At 37.3% G+C, this 17,935-nt stretch overlaps 1 protein-coding gene across 1 annotated transcript in view; it reads right to left on the bottom strand.

Moving 5' to 3' along the window:
• The window catches only part of mcf2a (MCF.2 cell line derived transforming sequence a), a 49,672-nt gene that overhangs the window by 12,822 nt on the left and 18,915 nt on the right, over nucleotides 1-17,935 (bottom strand). The window contains exons 6-21 of the mRNA XM_036569093.1: nucleotides 15,593-15,709; nucleotides 15,324-15,473; nucleotides 13,905-14,026; nucleotides 12,507-12,621; nucleotides 12,287-12,406; nucleotides 10,685-10,876; nucleotides 10,352-10,543; nucleotides 8,843-9,014; nucleotides 6,969-7,051; nucleotides 6,658-6,740; nucleotides 5,440-5,506; nucleotides 3,282-3,397; nucleotides 2,561-2,630; nucleotides 1,129-1,221; nucleotides 917-1,009; nucleotides 335-460 (exon numbers count right to left, since the gene is read on the bottom strand). Of these exons, the coding sequence (XP_036424986.1) occupies nucleotides 335-460; nucleotides 917-1,009; nucleotides 1,129-1,221; nucleotides 2,561-2,630; nucleotides 3,282-3,397; nucleotides 5,440-5,506; nucleotides 6,658-6,740; nucleotides 6,969-7,051; nucleotides 8,843-9,014; nucleotides 10,352-10,543; nucleotides 10,685-10,876; nucleotides 12,287-12,406; nucleotides 12,507-12,621; nucleotides 13,905-14,026; nucleotides 15,324-15,473; nucleotides 15,593-15,709 (1,911 nt within the window). The remainder of the gene's footprint in view (nucleotides 1-334; nucleotides 461-916; nucleotides 1,010-1,128; nucleotides 1,222-2,560; nucleotides 2,631-3,281; nucleotides 3,398-5,439; nucleotides 5,507-6,657; nucleotides 6,741-6,968; nucleotides 7,052-8,842; nucleotides 9,015-10,351; nucleotides 10,544-10,684; nucleotides 10,877-12,286; nucleotides 12,407-12,506; nucleotides 12,622-13,904; nucleotides 14,027-15,323; nucleotides 15,474-15,592; nucleotides 15,710-17,935) is intronic.

The following is a 17,935-nucleotide window of genomic DNA, read 5'->3' as shown; positions in this document are numbered from 1 at the left end:
ACCATTCCTATTTGGGGTGGACATACAATATACAGAAAATTTTATATTATATTTAGTTTATGAGGTTGAGTTTTTGTAATTGTCTGTTGAATATGTTTTCTGCTTTTTTTTGAGATACTGAGATACCAAGAAATGAATAATTTGTACTTAATGGCTGATTTGACTGGAAATTAAATAAAAAGGTGTTCTCTGACTTTTGCACAGTACTGTTCATTAAATTAATAAGGTATCTATAACATCATACACTATACTCAGATATCCAATTTTCCTGGACACCTCTGAAATGCGAAACGGCCTATACAACACAAAATGCTAGTAGGCTCACAGTGTTCACCTCATATCCTGTGATTGCAATCTGGTGCATGGAGTCATTAACAGATTTGAGCAAGTCTAGCATAGCAGCTAGCGCTCCCTGCAGTTCAGAAACCCTCTCACAACCTGAGCTGTACTTCAGTAACTCCTGTGCACACACAGACATAAACATACAGATGCTTAGATACAACTGAACAGAATCATGCATTTGAAACACACATTAAACAAATCACTGCATCCATCATACACATCATACATAATTGATGTATTACCATATATAGCCAACACATTGTTTCTTGTTTTACTAATACTGTACACAATTACTGAGGTAGCATATTTTTAGTTTATCTTTTAAGAAGTTTTCACAATGTAGTTATATATCCAGCATGACATGCTGAGGATCAGTACTGTAATGTGACTGACAGATCAACAGATGTGTACCATGCAATTAAAAGAAAACATAGGAAGGGTACTGTAAAGAGCTCTTTAGGGTTTTATGCCTGAAAAGACAACTGTCCCAAACTATACAGAACAGCTGAATAGGTAAAAAGGCTTTAATCAGCAGTATCTATGTACATGCACACATTATTAAACTTATTTTGACCTTCAGTAAGAGCTGGTACTTGGTAAGCCGCTGGACCGGCTTCAGCAGGTATGAATCCAGAGCCAGTTTGTGCTCCAGTTTCTTTTGGCACTCCTAAAAACACAGCCAGAGAATCATACAGTCATACAGGAGATACTGTATATGGCAGTAAACCAAACAATTTAAACCCCTGCAGATTTTACAAGCTGTAGATTTTATAGTGTATTTAATACCTGGAAAAAGGCACAGTCAGAAAACAGTCTCCATAAGGACTCTGATCGTGGCTTGTTCTGACAGTAACATTCATACACTTTGAAGTTCTCTTTCTGAAAAACAAATGTAGAGTATTCTCACACAACATACTTAATTTCAACATTTATTTTTGATTGTTTTTTTTATATTTGATTATGGTTTGGTTTGAATAGTTTAAAAAATAATAATTTCAGGATCAGTATTCAAATACTCAAAATTATTGTAAAACAATGTCTCAGGCAGTGCATTCATAACAATTACATGTTATAGCTTTCTGTGACATTTATGAGGCATTTTATGACTTCAAACGTCTGGCTCCTATCACCACCTCTGGGAACAATTTGGACTTACGATGATTCTCTAGGAATGAAGCATGTAACATCAAACAACTCTTAATGACCATTTATATCTTAGCAGTTTAATTATCCAGAAATTTAGAAGAAAAATCTGTTCCCCCTCAAATTGTGGGAAAACTTCATGACACATGGAAATTTGGACCAATAGAAATGGTTTGAAATCTCTTAAATTTAAAGTTTTCAGAGGATTATGTTATGACCTTTTTAAATCCAGTGCATTATTTGAGGTAGTATTAAGATAAATGTATACTTTCTACTGGGAGGTGGCTGTGCCGGACCCTAACACCTTAAACTCAGCTTGTGAAAATGATACTTACTCTTTTTCCAATGTTGTTTTTGTAAAGATATTGTTGACTTTTTTATAGTAAAGTTGAAAGATTTAGATTTATCACAAGTTTAATTTAAATAATAAAAAAAAAACTTTATTCCAAAAATGCTGTCCCACATTTTCATGTCACTACTGAAATAAAAGTTTCAGTAAATAGGTAGAGCTTTATTTTACCCACACTCCTGCATTTCAGAGCAGGAAGTGAGACTGCATCTCTTTCCCTCATGGCCACATGGTGAGCAGTTATACACTGTTTTGAAATAAACGCATCCAAAAATCTAAAGATCAGTGTCTAAATTAAGAACTGTCACTACCAAAACACATATTTTCTGCAATAAAGAAATGTTTTTATGTTTTAATGAAAAATATTATAATTTATAATTTTAATAATTTAATTTTTTTGGCTAGCACTTTTTAGTTATGCTCAAAATTAGCTAAAATCGTCACTACCAAAACAGTCACTACTGAAACATTAAGCAAAATTTCAATAGAGTTATGACTGTTTTGTGAAAAAATGTTTACTCATTTATTTTAGTAAAATAAACAGAATTATGATAAAGGGTCACTCAAAACATTTTAGTCTAAAGTCCAAGTCATTTAAATGTCTAAAATGTGTTTTGAGCTCTGACTTTGAACCAATTTGATGGAATTATCCACATAAATCTAATCTAGGAATGGGATTCTATATGTGTGGTTATGTGTGGTTACATGATACACACTATTCCTCACCCGCTCTAGAAAACACGCTCCCACAGCCTCAGGCGTCTCCAGACAGCTCTCCAGGTCCTTCAGGAAGAGCCTAAGAATCAGAGGCCATTAGACAGACACTGCAGTACATCACTTTGGATCTTTACTACTCAGTCAAACTAAAGCCCCCTGACTACCCGAACCACACGGAGAGTGACTGACACCCAACGAGAGGTCACACAGATACTCCCCGAAGGCCCCCCGGCTGCTGTTCTCCCCTCCAGCTGTGTTCTCATTGGCTTAATCCAATCCTTATTTGACCAACAGCCATTTAGCGGTAATTAAGGCGCTTTAATTGGCGGAACAGCTTCACACAGGCATCCAATTTGGCAATCTGGCAAAGCAGGGCTGGAGACCCAGCGGGCGGAACTGGTTTTCAAAGGCACTAACAAACGAAGCTGCACAAACCGGATAAGTAGCGTTTGCAAGTGAGGGAAAAAAAATGTAAAAAAATGTTCCCACAGAGCTGTGTGAAGGTGTGTGAGGAAAGCGTGCTGCTCTGAGCCACCGAGCTGCTGGGTGTGTGTGTATGTTTTTTTCTTTTTCCAGCAGGTTGTTTTATCTCACAGGAAACAGGAATCACTTATCACTCTTCTGCTGTATTAGTTTGCATGGTGCTATTCCCCTCAGCAGTGGGATAATAAAGTTCTGAAGAACGTGTGTGCATGCATATGAGTGTGTGCATGTGTGTGTGTGGCCTTGCCTGCTGTGAAAATTGTAGATATCGGGCATGTTTCCAAACAGAATATCTCTCTTGTTGCGTAGGCTGGTGGGCAGGAGAGCAGAGAGCGAGGGGTTGTCCATCTCAGCCCTGTAGCCCTGCAGGAGTTCAACACACACCAGCAACACACATCAGCAACCTACTGTATCTCTATTTACACATTGAGGTGGGCAGAGAAACCTAAAAGTAAAAATGTTTTTAACTCATTGAAGTAAAAGTATAAAATTAGAAAAGAAGAAGAAGCTACACTGTGTACCATGTAATGAATGGCTATCCAGTTAACCGCGAGGAAGGAAAAACAAAAAAAAGCAAAAGAACAAAAAAGGCGGTCGAAGTACACTTTTAGGTGGTAGCTCTGATCTGAAGAAGCTAAATTTAGTAGCGCAAAAATTTCGCAGCAAGCAAAGGAATATATTTGAAAACATGCATTATTATTCAAAAGAAGCTCAGGAATCTGTAGTTTTGTGTTGCATGAGTAATGGAGTCCACCTCTTCAGAAAAGAGCTAAAACTACAGCTAACTGGTACACCGTTGAATGCGGAGGACAGGCCATCTTACATGAGGTCTTCTCTCCTCAGTGGATGATGCGCCACCATGTTAATTTGTCAGAGAAACATATTTCCACTTGTTTCTGGAGCTGACTAACAATGGCTAGATAGCCTAGTTAGCAATTAAGCCACGCTGCATGTATTCTTTAACAACATCCTTGACAACATGCTCACGTTAAAGCAAAACATAAAAGTGGTATTTCATTGAATTCCCAGCCTGCCTATTTTCTCCACTGTCCTGTGCTGAAACAGAAGGAGTAAGAAGTGATTTTAGTACTCAAATACTGGCACCTCACATGATTAACACATGCATTGTTCTATTTGTGAGGGCAGTTTGGCTTCAAACACCTTCCTCAAGCAGATGAATCCAATGTTTGCGAGCACGTTGAAAGAGTCATCATATCTTCATCAGTATAATGTTGATTTTGCAATTTGAGACCTTAACAGCTGGAAGCCGGTGCTTTTCTCTGAGCCTGTGTGTGTGACGTTAATATGTAAAGACTATCTCTCACTTTGACAGAGAACCTATGAGATGGTTCTAACTTTACATTACCTCCTCCTGGATTAATCAGAATATTTCTGAAAGATGTTCAAGTACTAAGTTTCTTTGTTGTACCTTGTCATAAAATCTCATTAGCTATGTCATTCTCTCTTCTTCCGGGGTCAACCAGAGGAGGATGGGTTCCACCCTTGAGCCTGGGTTCCTCTCGAGGTTTCTTCCTCTTACTCCTAGGGAGTTTTCCTTGCCACTGTCGCCTCTGACTTGTTCATGGGGTTTCTTTTGTTTTCTTTTTTATTTTCTTTTTATTCTTTTGATCCCTTCTATAAACTGCTTTTCTGTAAAGCTGCTTTGAGACAACACTAGTTGTGAAAAGCACTATACAAATAAATGTTGTTGTTGTTGTAGTTGTTGTATGACGTGGTCTGAAAAACTTCAACCTAATGCCTCTTTTACATTATTATTTTAGACTTTACAAGGTGACTTTCTCCTGACTCAGTAGTGCTGCTTCTTTTAATTTTAACAATAAAATCTTATCGTTATGGCACTTGCTGTCCGATGCTAATATCCAATATTTTTCGTGCTCATACATAAATATTTATAAAATGTAAAAATTAGGACTTGATCCAGTTGGATTTGCATTATGGAGAAATGTAATACCTGTTTGCAGAGGGCTACAAATGCAGTAAAATTAATAAAATTCAGACATTTTAGCACACATCAAATATCAGTTTAATATTATAGGTGAACTCTTGAACTTTTTTTTTTTAAGTAAGTGCTGATACTGATCTGATTCCGATATCACTATGCAAACCAACTGAAAATAGAATTAGTAACTGCAATTAGCTTACGTGAAACTGAGTAAACAGTACATTATTTTCCTCAGAATGCTACACTTAACTCCAGAGTTTCTCATAAAACAATACTAAGAAAAGCACGAATATATACATTTCTTACTTTAGTGATGCAACTGAATGTAACTGGATGTAAATGTAACTCAATTATTCACTATCCACCTCTGTATTTACATGACTGTTTTTCATTAAAATCAAGTTCAGCAGAACTCCAGATTATTCATCTCCAACGCTCTTACCAGCAGCACAGCCAGAAGCTCTTCTACATATATTCTCTCTGTCTCAATCAGCTCCTTCATCACATGCCTAGAGAAAAGTACATACCAGCAACATGCACAGATAAATGAACAGATATTTATTCTGCCTGCATCCATATCATTCATTATGATACGAAATGGGAATCTCAAAGATACTATGGCTGGGTGATATAACAGTATAAATCATAAACATGAGCAAAGAACTGAACAACCACACTGTAATACAGCTTACATTTTCCACCAAAAAAAAATTCTATCATTGATGCTGTGTTTGATCATATTACTAGCCAGCTACATGTTCAAAAGTATCGAGACAGTCCTCCTAATTAATGAATTCACCTACTTTAAGGTGCTCCCATTGCTCCCACAGGCATTCAATTGTGCACAAATAAAGCTTGCATGATCTATAGAAAAGCATTACCCATAGAATGGGATGCTCTGGAGCAGCCACACATGAACCTAAGGTCACCATAACCAAAGTCAAGTGTCAGCTAGACTTGGGCTGTTGAGCAGTGGAGCTACAGCCAATACCTTTGAGATGAGTTACAGTGACATTTGAGATCCAAAACTAATCATCCAACATCAGTATCTGACCTCAATAATGCTCTTGTGGCTGGGATCAAATCCTCACAGCAATGTTCCAACATCTAGTGTAAAACCTCCCTAGAATGGTGGAGGCTGTTATTGCAGCAAAGGGAGGACAAACTCCCTATTAATACCCTTGATTTCAAAAGAAATGTTAGATAAGCAGGTGTCTACAAACATTTGGACATATAGCTTTGATTCTGTAAAAAAATCATCCACAGCAGCAGTTTTATATGTTTTTGTATCATCTGAAAAATATCACAAATAGTGTTGCATATTGTTTACATGTACAATACATAACAAACTATGTACTAATTTGACTCAAATAGGAACAATACTTAACATTTGAAGAGTTTTGTGTTGACAAAAAGCTGATATTTTTCTTTGTTCAATCCAATAAGTTCAGACAAGTGTTGAATTTTTTGCTATAGTATCATTTTGGTATCGAATCATGTGACACCACAGTTGGTATTAATATGGACCAATGTAATGTTACACTAACTTACAATAATTACATTTTTGCCTTCTCCTGTAACATTCTGTCAATATAGTTTTTTAGGAAAGCAATATTATCTCCCATCTCTAACAACCTGCCGAGAGACAGAGCAAACTCACCGTTTCAGCAGGTCTGCACTGTCCTCCCCATCTACAATGTAGGGCAGTGAGCTGTGGTTCTGATAGTCATGCATCACCTCAATCTGACACACAATACAGAAAGACTCCATTTACTACACAATTAAGCCCCATGCAGTACAAAAGCTGGTGGGAGCATGTTAGTCATGCAATCTCTGCTATAACACTGTTATAACGGAAGCACCACACTGTATGTTACATAGAGAGGATAATGGACAAAAAGGATGATCTTTTTTCTCAGAAAGAGTCAATATTACTTTAGTTGAAATGTAAAACTGGCTACCCTTCTATACCTTTCTGGAGTTGGGGCATTTTCGTGACGTTCTTTTGCCTGGTAGTGAAAGGTCAAAGGTGAACTTTAAGCTGGAATTGAAATCTGTGGAGAAATATCAATAAAAAACTTGGAAACATGGAAAAGCTAGAGAAGACAAACAATATCTGCATTAGCAAAAGCGCATTTAAAGTCGACCTGGAATCCAAATTTTGCCATGTTAGTTCATATCCCTGGTCATTCACATATCATTTAAAAGAAAAAAATTGTGTTTTTCTCTCATTTTTGTGTCTAAACAATCCGATTTTTGATTGCATTACCATGCATTTAGCAGCTGGAGAAAGACAACATTAACTAATAATATCCTGCTTCACCTCCATTTTCTTACCACAATTTTATAATTGAGCAAAAACACTCTTCTAGCTCAGAGAGCCAAGGTGAAAATCAGATGGCTCCCTACTCGCTACTCCCTCCCTGGCTGATTCATACAGGATAAAGTATCTGTTTAATTTCCCCAAATTGCTAATCACTAATTACAGTACCTTTGCAGGTAAACCTACAAATCCAGTTTAAATGCTGCTTTTAAAAGCCTTTCAGCTACTTATTACCTTCTACAGTTCTAGCAGTATTTCAGAAGGAAATCGGTGGAGCAAGCAGTGACCTGGCCAGCAGGGTTGGCAGTCAACTGACGCTACGTATCCATTCTTGCATTTGGGTCTGACAGGTTTGTCTCTAAAGTGCTGGCACTAAACCCTGCAGAGTGTTAACCACAGAATCCCGCTTAACTCCTCTTCACTCTACACTCTGTGTGACTGGCAGTTTCTCTTTGATGAGGGTGAAGATCACAGTGTGTCAAGCTAATACTGCGCGCTCTTTTCACCCTAACCACATCCGGCATGGCTCTCTTGATCTCTCTGTTTTACAGAGCTTTTCTCTCTCATTCTCATTAGTTCTACTCCTCTTCTAGGAGTGTAATGGGAAAAATAGCTCCTGTATGATCCAGCATGGAGAATGGAGCAATGCACCCCCATTCACACAAAGGTTGTAGAGATTTGCAGCACTTGAGGCACAGTGAGGATAAAAGGGAGTCTAACATATTCACTACAGGCCAAAAGGATGGAAGCAAACAGCATTTTTTTTAAGTCAAGTTGCCAAAAAAATAACAAAATAGAACATATTTATTGACATTTAGCTTAGACAACAAAGTTTTTGCAAAATATTTTTTTGGTTTGCAGTAATATGCTTTTACTCTAATGTTTTCTAGGGAAAAGCATTTGGCTAGTTTTTAATTATTTCAAGTTGAACCCATCTAATAAAGTTTGACAAGCCCTGAGCATCTGAACCTGCTAGAATCCTGTGGATGTGCAATAAAACTGTGCAGCACAATTACTACAGGAAAAACAAATTAGTTACTTACACACTACTGCTGCAGACTTTTAGTCACTTCTTTTGCTCCATGGGAATAAACATATTACTTAATACTACCTTATGATAAAAACGTTCATGTTTGTTTTTCAGGCTAGTGTTGTTACCACATTGTTGGTTTATAGTGTAAGAAGCATGGTTGGCCAGGCTGAAGCATAGCCCCTTAGTAAGGCTGCCTCAGACGGAAGAATCTATTTGTAAGAAAATGGCAAACATGTACAAACTGTTACACAAGCCCTGAGTAGAATCCAAATCAGAAACCCACACCAAGCTACTCATTAGCAGCTCTGACTGGATATTTTTGACAGCTTCATTTGAGAGCAAAGGGGCCTCATACAGTTCAGTCAGTTCTCCAGGCTTGAATGAAAACATCAACCGAAGTGGTATTCACTAATATCTACTTGTGTTTTGGTAAAAGACGGTGTAATTGAACTGTTCTGTGCCTGTGTAGGTAGTCTTGTATCAGCATACCATGTTTGGGAGAGAAGATTGGGGACTTGGAGCGGGGTGGGTTCTCTGGTCGAGGGGCCACCAGCTGAACCGGCCTCACGTGTTTGTCTGCAAGTTTCTTCAGACAGTTCTGTCTAGCGTGGATCAGGTTCTGCACCGAGGCGTGCTTCTCAAATGTCTTCTCTATATGAGTCTGGACACACAAAAACAGAACACACTGCACATCAATACTTACAATCAGATGCAAAAGTGTGGACACCACTGGTCCAACGACGTTTTGTTGACACATTCATGGGTAGCATGATGAAGTGTATCCCTAATCCAAAGAGAATGAGTTGGGGGGGCAGGCGACTTCCAGTTTAGCACTATAAAGTGTCTGGCCAAAAGGGTCAGAAATGCTACAAAATTGGACTTAAGATTAGAGATTGCTTCTGTAAGGGGGGGAATTCCAAACAATGCTGTAACTGCATCAGGTTTGCATTGCACATTCAAAACCTCTGATACTGTTTTTCAAATTTCAGATCAATAACTATAAAGTGATGGACAAGACTGGAGCTGAATGACAGCATTTCTGGGTAATTTTTTAAAGCCTGACTTTGGTCCAAAAACTTTGAATTTTACACTGAATAATTCCATGTTTGGCGCAAATAGAAGATGAATGCATTCTTTAACAATTTCATCCCACTCTCTCTGTAAGATTAATCTGTAAATCTTCCTCCCACAAAGATTTATTTCCCTCCTAGGAATCAACTTTAAAGGACTAAATTAATTCATAAAGTAACAATATTATCATTTTAGGGAGAGGGAGTGGTTTCAGCAATATATCAAAAGATGTAGAATCCAGTAAAATTGGAAATTCAGGGTTAGTTAATGGGCAAAGCTGCGGACCTGGATTGAAATAAGTGATTTTGGGGGTTTGAAAATATTTCCACTAAATGCTGAAACAATATAAAACTGCCATCTACATATAAGTCCCCTAATGTTTTAACATCATGTCTATACCAAATAGCAAATCCACTGTTCATAGCTGATGGGGGAAATAGATGATTAGCATGGAGTGGGCTTGATATAAGAACGGATTTTCATATTTATAGATAACATAATGTCATACAGTATCAGAAACAACATAAGGAAGTTTATTTAACAGCTCTACAGGGTTTAAGACAAGTGTGTGATTCATTTGTCATGCAGTTTGAATGATGCAATATGGTAACTTTAAACTTCCATTACTTCTTACCTGCATTAGCAGACATTACATCAACTCCAGTGCAAAACAAAAGAAACAAACTTCAGACACTGCCTTGGCTGATCTACATTTGCAAAAGGAGTAACTGTGTAAACGCTTTAACGCTTTAAATTCTTCCAAGTCAACAATAAGCAATTAATCATACATTCTGTTTTAACCAACTCCAATTAAATGCATACTATTTCACAGACGTCTGTAGATTAAAATATGAATTTATTTCACAAACAGCTGTGAAATAACATCATTTATTATGAAAATAACATTCTTCTGAAATGGTAGTTTACCTGCAGCTGAGAAGTGAGCACAATCTCATATTCCATGAAGAGCAGGTCGGAGCCTGCACTGAGGAGCGCTGGCGCCCCCTCCTGAAACTTCTCAATATCTTTCAGAGCTGCCTGAGCACCTTCTTTAGACTGCACCTTATCTACCAGCTGATTGGCCAAAAGGTAAGTGCCCTCATCACACCACCGTTGGGCCTGCCAGATAGAATACAGAGAATAAAAATACATGCATTAAAACAACCTTTAACTTGGAATCTGAAATATGAATAGATTGTTCCTGATCCTTAAAGTCAGATGATCGCTAACTGAAATAAAGAGAAAGCGTGTGTAACTCACCTTCTCTAGGCGCTGCAGTAAAGTCTGTACTTGAGTAAGTGCTTTGTGTTTAGCACAGATGGCAGAGCTCAGTGTGTCACAGTGGTGTCTGAGTTCATTGCAGCGCTGGATTATCAATGCCATGGCATAGTGATGTCCTGCAGCCAGCTGGTGACCATGCAGTATCATCACCTGGGCACGGGCCATTTCCTCCTGACCACACAGAAGATACAGTCAGACACACGCTTGGACAAATGCCTTAGACCAGCAAAAAAAAAAAGTTTAAAACTATTTATCTGGGCAGTAAATGTGTTTTTGAATGTGAAAACTCTATATGGAATTAGAACAAAGACATTAAGGCAGCAAAATGAAACTGGAAAATCTTATTTTTATTAATATCTCGTGAGATGGTTAGTAAAGACGTGCTGGTCCTCCACTAGCACACCTGATTTAACTTAATGAAGTACAGTAAACTTAATGAACTACAGTTACAGTTAATGAAGTACTGTTTAGCCAAACCAAATACTGAATGGTGACTTAATCATTCCACAAGATCAGTGCCAAGTGTGCATGTTAATCTGAAATTGTCTTATGTAAAAAAACACACTTTTTGTCCTTTGTAATTTCAATTATATTTTGCTCTTAGTAAACAACAGATTTCCCCACCTCAGTAAGTTTTTTTTTTTTAGTTTTGTTTGTGCCAAATAACACTGAGAAGTCCAACCCCACTGAAGTGAAGCTGCGACAAAGGGAGATGTGACAGGGGGAACATTTTGTGTAAACCTGGCATCAAAGTTAGACCTTCTAATATCAACTGTTTAACAGTAAATTAGGTTACTTTTCTGTGAATATTGCAAAAAAATAAAAATCAAATATTACGTTACAATAACACTATCCTTATGAAGGGTTTATGAATGGTTTAACATTAGTTTGGCTATTAATTGGGTAATAAATACCTTAAAAACCATTAATAATCAGTAATATAAATAGAAAAGGCAACAGTGACCTGTTCTGTGTGATGAATATGAATATCTGGTGTAATACTGGCTGAAGATAGACAAAGTAAGAAAAGTAAACAGTGATTATTGTTACTATTTGGCAAGCAACATGTCATGTTCCATACAGGCTTATATGATCTCACCTACTGGTATTAATGTAGAAGCAGATACACATCTGAGCACTGCAAAGGTTTGATATTAATTCAGCTTTTATTTAGTAATATTTGAGAGGGACCTTCATCGCTATCAATACAGATGTCTGAATTCTTAATAAAAAGTCATACCTTTTTCACTTGCAATTATATTGTTCCATAAATCATGTTGATAATGAAATTTGAATTAATATATTTAAGCTTAAAAAACACTTATTAGCAGATTTACATCCCTGGTACTTTTCGTGGAACGACTCAAGTACAAATGCTGGGCTTCCTCTGGATTAAGCAAACACAACGACATATTTAAAATCATAATTTATTGCATTGATAAATTAGCAAATAAATGCTTACTACCCAAATAAATAGCTTTAACTAAAATTTTCTCACGTGGCCCATGACTTTTGCCCAGTCCTGTTCACATTCATGTGAGTGTGGTCATAGTGAGTGAAACTGAGTGGTAGTTAAGTTACCATGGCTCTTTTCTCCAGGATATCAAGCTCTCTGATGGTCTGCTCTGTCTGGGCCAGTGTGTCTCCAGTGATGATCACCTTCCTCTCCTGAGCACTCAGCTTGTCTAAACAGCTCTCCATCTGAAAGAGACAGAGATACAACAGACTCCACAAATACACACCTGTACAACTTAAACTCCATCTGATCCTCCACTATATGCATTGTTTTAGAGGTTTATACCTCTTGGAAGCTGTGCTCATATCTCAGCAGTTGCAGGTACTGCTGCAGTTTGAGGTGGTGCTTATCGAAGAAACCGTCAAAAGCCATCTCCATGTCTCGCAGCTGGGCTAGCAGTCTGCAAGAGCAAGCAAAAACAAGACTAGTGCAGTTCTTCTGCACTGTGCTTTACGGCCCTAATGCTCCTATATCCTAATCAACCATGCTGTATTTATTCAACGACAAGTATGGGCAGATGATTCACAAGTGCCAATGCAACAGTTGACAGTCAGTGATGTTGATGATGGAAAAAGCACTTTCCTTTTTCACCCAATTTCCCCCCAATTTAGTCCTTTCCAATTCCACCCACTAGCCAAGTCTCCCTAATCATGCAATGCTACCAAGTAGGGTAGGTGAAGGTTAGAACATCATTATATGGTATCATTCGAGAGGGGAAGCCAGTCACCGCATCTTTTCAAGCTGCCACTAATGCAGGGTCATTGGACAGCTCAATGCACTTGGAAGAAAATGCTAACTGTCGTTTCTGTTTTGCTGAGTGATGAGGAGAGAGGGTGGGCTATCCTACCCACCCAGAGAGAGTGAGGCCAATTATACTCTGACTCCCATGGATGGCTGTGGCATCGCTGGCTTTTGATCAATTAGCACACTATAATGCAGTCATTCCATCAAATTGCAATACACTACATAAAATATTTGGGCTTCTACTGCTTTGCTGCACCATAAAGAAAGAAACTGACTGCTGTACTTAGTTAGGAGTTTGAATGATGGCAGTACAGTAATGGTGGCAAAGTGAGAGGAAACCGCAGAAGGCACAATAAATCAAGTAGTTGTGTAATATAATTAATAAAATAATAGTTGATAGATTCAGTGATTGTAGAATGATCTTTAGTTAGGGAAGCTCAGTCGGAATCAGACAAGATCAGCAGATTTTTTGTTCTAGACATGCAATCAGCTATCAGACTATTTATTATTTTGATTTTGTTCAGTCTTATGATGTAAATAACGTGAGCCAGGTAAGTGCATGAGTACTGTATTTGAATGCTGCTGCTATACATGTACAAAAATATCATAGAATAATTATGCATAACATATTCTGCTAAGTAGCCAGTTGCCTCTTAATTTCAAACTTTACTTGATTCATGCTATTAAAATATGGAACTGATTTTTGAATTTGAATTTAAAAAGCCAGTTTGGCCTAAACAGCAAATATTATTATTTATGTTGTGATTTTGGCTAATAGAGTATTTCATGTGTTCATTTAGCCCACACAGTGAGCTTCAGTGTAAACAAAAAAAGGCTAATAAAAATCGTCCCTCAGCCAATCTAACTGTAAAGAAATCGGAACAAGCCATAAAAGATCATTATTAAAGTATCTCCCCCTGCAGCCCTATTGGCAAATACCTTTGCACTGTGTCCCAGTCCTGTGTTATGTCCCAGTGTGTGTCTTTATCCTCTTCCTTCCCAGAAGCCTCTAGACTGGAGAGCAGGTGCCGCCCCTCCCTCATGACTGACTTGATAGCATCCTGCACACAAAAACATCACCACAAATAACACATACCATCTACTTCTGTCAAAGCCACAGGAGAGGCACAGAGAGAAACAGCCTAAAGTGATCAGAGGGGAGATGACAGCACAGACAAAGAAGCAGTGAAGAGAGCACGCAACAAAGCACAGACAGAACTGGAGCAACACAGAAGTAAAGTGGCACAGCCAGATGAAGAATTTTGGAGTGTAAACAATTTGCAATGTTTATTTATTCATTTAGGCTACCTTTGGTAGGGGTGGCCATCTGACCTCACAATGACTTGATTAAATTATGATCAGTTACAGTACTATGCAAAATTCAGAGACTACCCTTTTATTTCTTTAATCTCCAGTCAAAATGGCTATTAAACACAAGTTATTCATTTTTCTGTGTCAGAAAAAAATAGAAAACAAATATAACACAAAGATACAGAAATACCTCCAACAATTTGTATAATATCAAATCTATCAATATTTAGTTTGTCCACTTATTACTTTTGAGCACTCTACAGCCACTTTAACCCTTTCATCCTTCCAATCTCAAAATCATTGAGTTACAGCTGTTCCTAAAGCTCTCACTGACATTATGATTTCCTTTAAAGAGAATCTAACATTCACACAAGCAACTACACAAACACACCTTAGCTGGCTTGCAGATCTCTTTCTACTGTGCATCTAAATTAGCTTGGAGATATTTCTGTATAACAAATATGATTTCTGCTTTTCCTTATGCTGTAAATTTCCAGACCAGAAATTAAATAAACGAAAAGGGTGGTCTGTGGTAGGTACACAGCAGTGAAATACAGACAATACAATCAATCCACCAGCAATACACTACTTTTTGTTGATTTTTACATTTAAAAATATCCCAAGAATTTTATTTTGACCAAAAATTAGTGGGCATCTGTGATGGGCTGGTGGCCTATCCAGGGTGTTTTCTGGCTTCTGCCCAATGACCGCTGAGATTGACTGTAGCACTCTCCGCGACACAGGAGGGTGAGTGGCTTAAAAGATGAATGAATGAATGAGTGAATGAATGAATGAATTAATGGGTATATTATAATTAATTATTAACTATAACATTTAATTAATGCAGTTGAAACACCACTTTCATTGCTGTCATTGTTTCACCCCTAGTCTTTGTCGCTTTGTTAATACATACTGTGAATATATACAGTATGTAATAACATACATTGTTTATTTTGACTGTTTGTTCTTTGTGAAACTTCAGCAACACAGAGAAAAGTATTTTAAATGCTTTATACAGACAGCATTTTTCAGTTCATTCAGCTGTACCTTGAGTCTCCTGTACTTCTCAGTGTGTGACAGTAGCAGCAGCTCGATGGCACTGCTCTCCTCAGGTAACTGTGTTTCAGCCAGCTCTGTTCCAAAGGCCTGCAGCATCTGAGCTATGTCCTTCACCGTCACTGCAAAACTCTCTATGGCCTACAGAAAGAAAAAGACAACACATCATTAGAATTAGCATTGTGTTTAATTGACTCTCAGCAGTTCCTGAGCAGTGAACAGACTGGGCTGTGAGTGACAGGGCGGTGTTAGAGTAGTACTGTTCTGAGGACGATCCAGTCACTGTGGCAGTAGTCCAGAGTGCCTCCAAACTCCGACGTCAGCTGATTCTCATCAATGTAGCGCAGCAGATCAGTGACAGAGCTCAACATCACTACCTGAGAAGATACACAGCCTGTGTCAGTGATACAGTGGCACAACTGGACGTTTATAATGAGGTTCTTCTGCATTACTTAAATCCAGTTTTGGGGGACTTTACACAGCAAAGGTCATTGTTTAACCTGCTCTAATATCAGCTTTTATATAATGGTGGACAATATAACAAAGACATAACATCACAGTACTCACAAAAACATCTCAAGATGCTAATTAATAAGTATCATGATATTTAGTTTTTCTGAGGTTTGCAAGCAAGTTGGAATCGACTTAAATGAATTATATTTTTAAAAATGAATGAAAAAAATATGAAAATGAATAAAAACTATGAAAAAACTATGAAGACACAGGCTTTTTCCTAATTCAGCCTTTACAATAAACTATTTAAGAAGAAGCACAATCAAACATTCGGTAAAGGTTCATTCTACAGAAATGTCCATTTTTGTGTTCCTAGCATTTACAGATATATTACACTTGAAAAACATATTAGGGTTACAATTTATTTATATTTTAAAATAACACAATAAGTTATTTTAACAAATACACCTAGAGCCATCAATTTAGCAATATTGGTTATTAAAACAATTATCTAGAATTCCAGGCACCACAGAAGTGCTCGTCCTCACAGTCATGTGTAAAGGGTGAGCGCCATGTTTTGAGGTAAAAAACATGCTTTTCTGCAATTTTAACTGCAATAATCTATACATGACTATGGAATATATAATTTAAATGACAGAAATAGCAAACGCCAATTAAATATTATAAAATATATAATGAAAGTTGTCCCCAGGAGTCGTGTCACTGGTGTTACTGCGTAATAAAAAATCTCTTATTTTGAAATAAAAATCACACTGATGACATCACTGATGATTCATGATTTCATATGAAGCTTTTAGTTGAAGTCACTGGTGTGACCTACTTTATTCTTAGATAATTGTAAAAAAAAAAAGACATATTTTAGTGAATATTCCATGATTGACAACATGTGGTTTGATGCTCTGTAGCAGCCATTTTGTAAAATGCATTTTTCATTAAAAATGTCACCAGTGTTACTGTCTCTGGTGTTACCTATCTTATGTGCGAGCAGTGAGGATTGGTAACACCAGTGGCTCCTATGGATAGATAAAATAGTGGATGTTTCTGTAGAATGACCTTAAAAATAATAAGAATAAAAAACATGATAAGATAATGGCAAAATAATGGGTTGACATTCATTCAGCTACTTGTTATTAGGTTATGTAGTTACTATTTTCTGGTTGTTGTTTATAGGCTCTCTCTAATTGGTCTTTTTTATGCATGCCATTGTTCAGTGTTGTACAAGCACTGACATCCATAATATGCTCTGAAAAGTGTATCGTAATCTAATTTATCACTATAACAATAATATATGATCATATTGCTCATCCTCTATTAGGTCATGCATGATTTGGTCAGAAAAGGTGCTAAACTGTGCAGTGCAGTGGCCCTTAAGACCTAATCTGAGTAGCATGTGTACACTGTCAACCAAAAGTTTGGGGACACTTACGTTCTCACATTGTTTTAACAGAAATTAGCATGTTTCTTTGTCAGGTTGCAGTTACTTAACATACTTAATTCTAGCCAAAACAACATCATATGCCAGGATGCGGGAAGGTGTTTTAAAATGTTGGTGCTGAATTTTTTAGCATATGCGTAGAGGTGGGTAATCCAGGTTTTTGCTTTTTACTTCCAACTTTGATTACGTACCCCAGCAAATATGTGACAAACATCATGATGTCATGGTAAATACTATATGCTGTTTTTTTTTTTTTCATTTGAATTGTTCAGAGAGATGATAAGCTAGCATGAATGGATAGGAGTGGGAGATGATTATGTTGGTTAAATTTTAAAAGTTTAAAGCAATGTTAGGCAGCTTCAGGGTACAGAATGAGCTCACAACCTATGCTTGTGTTTTAGTGATATCCAATGCTACATGCACAGGTTAGACACCCAAAGCAACCAATGAGGGATGCATATTTTGGGTATATGTAAAATAAATAAATAAATAACAATAAATACAAACTCCAGCCTGTAAAAAGCTCTGCTCAAAATACCTTTAACTTTTTCTATGCTCAAAATACTTTAATGTTCTGTTCTTTTGTTATTTTTCCATTATTCTTTTTAGCATTTGCAGTTAAATAATTGGTAGGCATTGCAGCCCCCTCAGCACCCCTAAATTCCATGTCCCTGATCACATGTATGACAATATT

This window comes from Colossoma macropomum, unplaced genomic scaffold (assembly GCF_904425465.1).
Source record: "Colossoma macropomum unplaced genomic scaffold, Colossoma_macropomum, whole genome shotgun sequence".
In the NCBI taxonomy this organism is placed as follows: Eukaryota; Metazoa; Chordata; class Actinopteri; order Characiformes; family Serrasalmidae; genus Colossoma; species Colossoma macropomum.
Note: the sequence above shows the minus strand (reverse complement) of the source record. Positions and strands in the feature narration are given on the sequence as shown.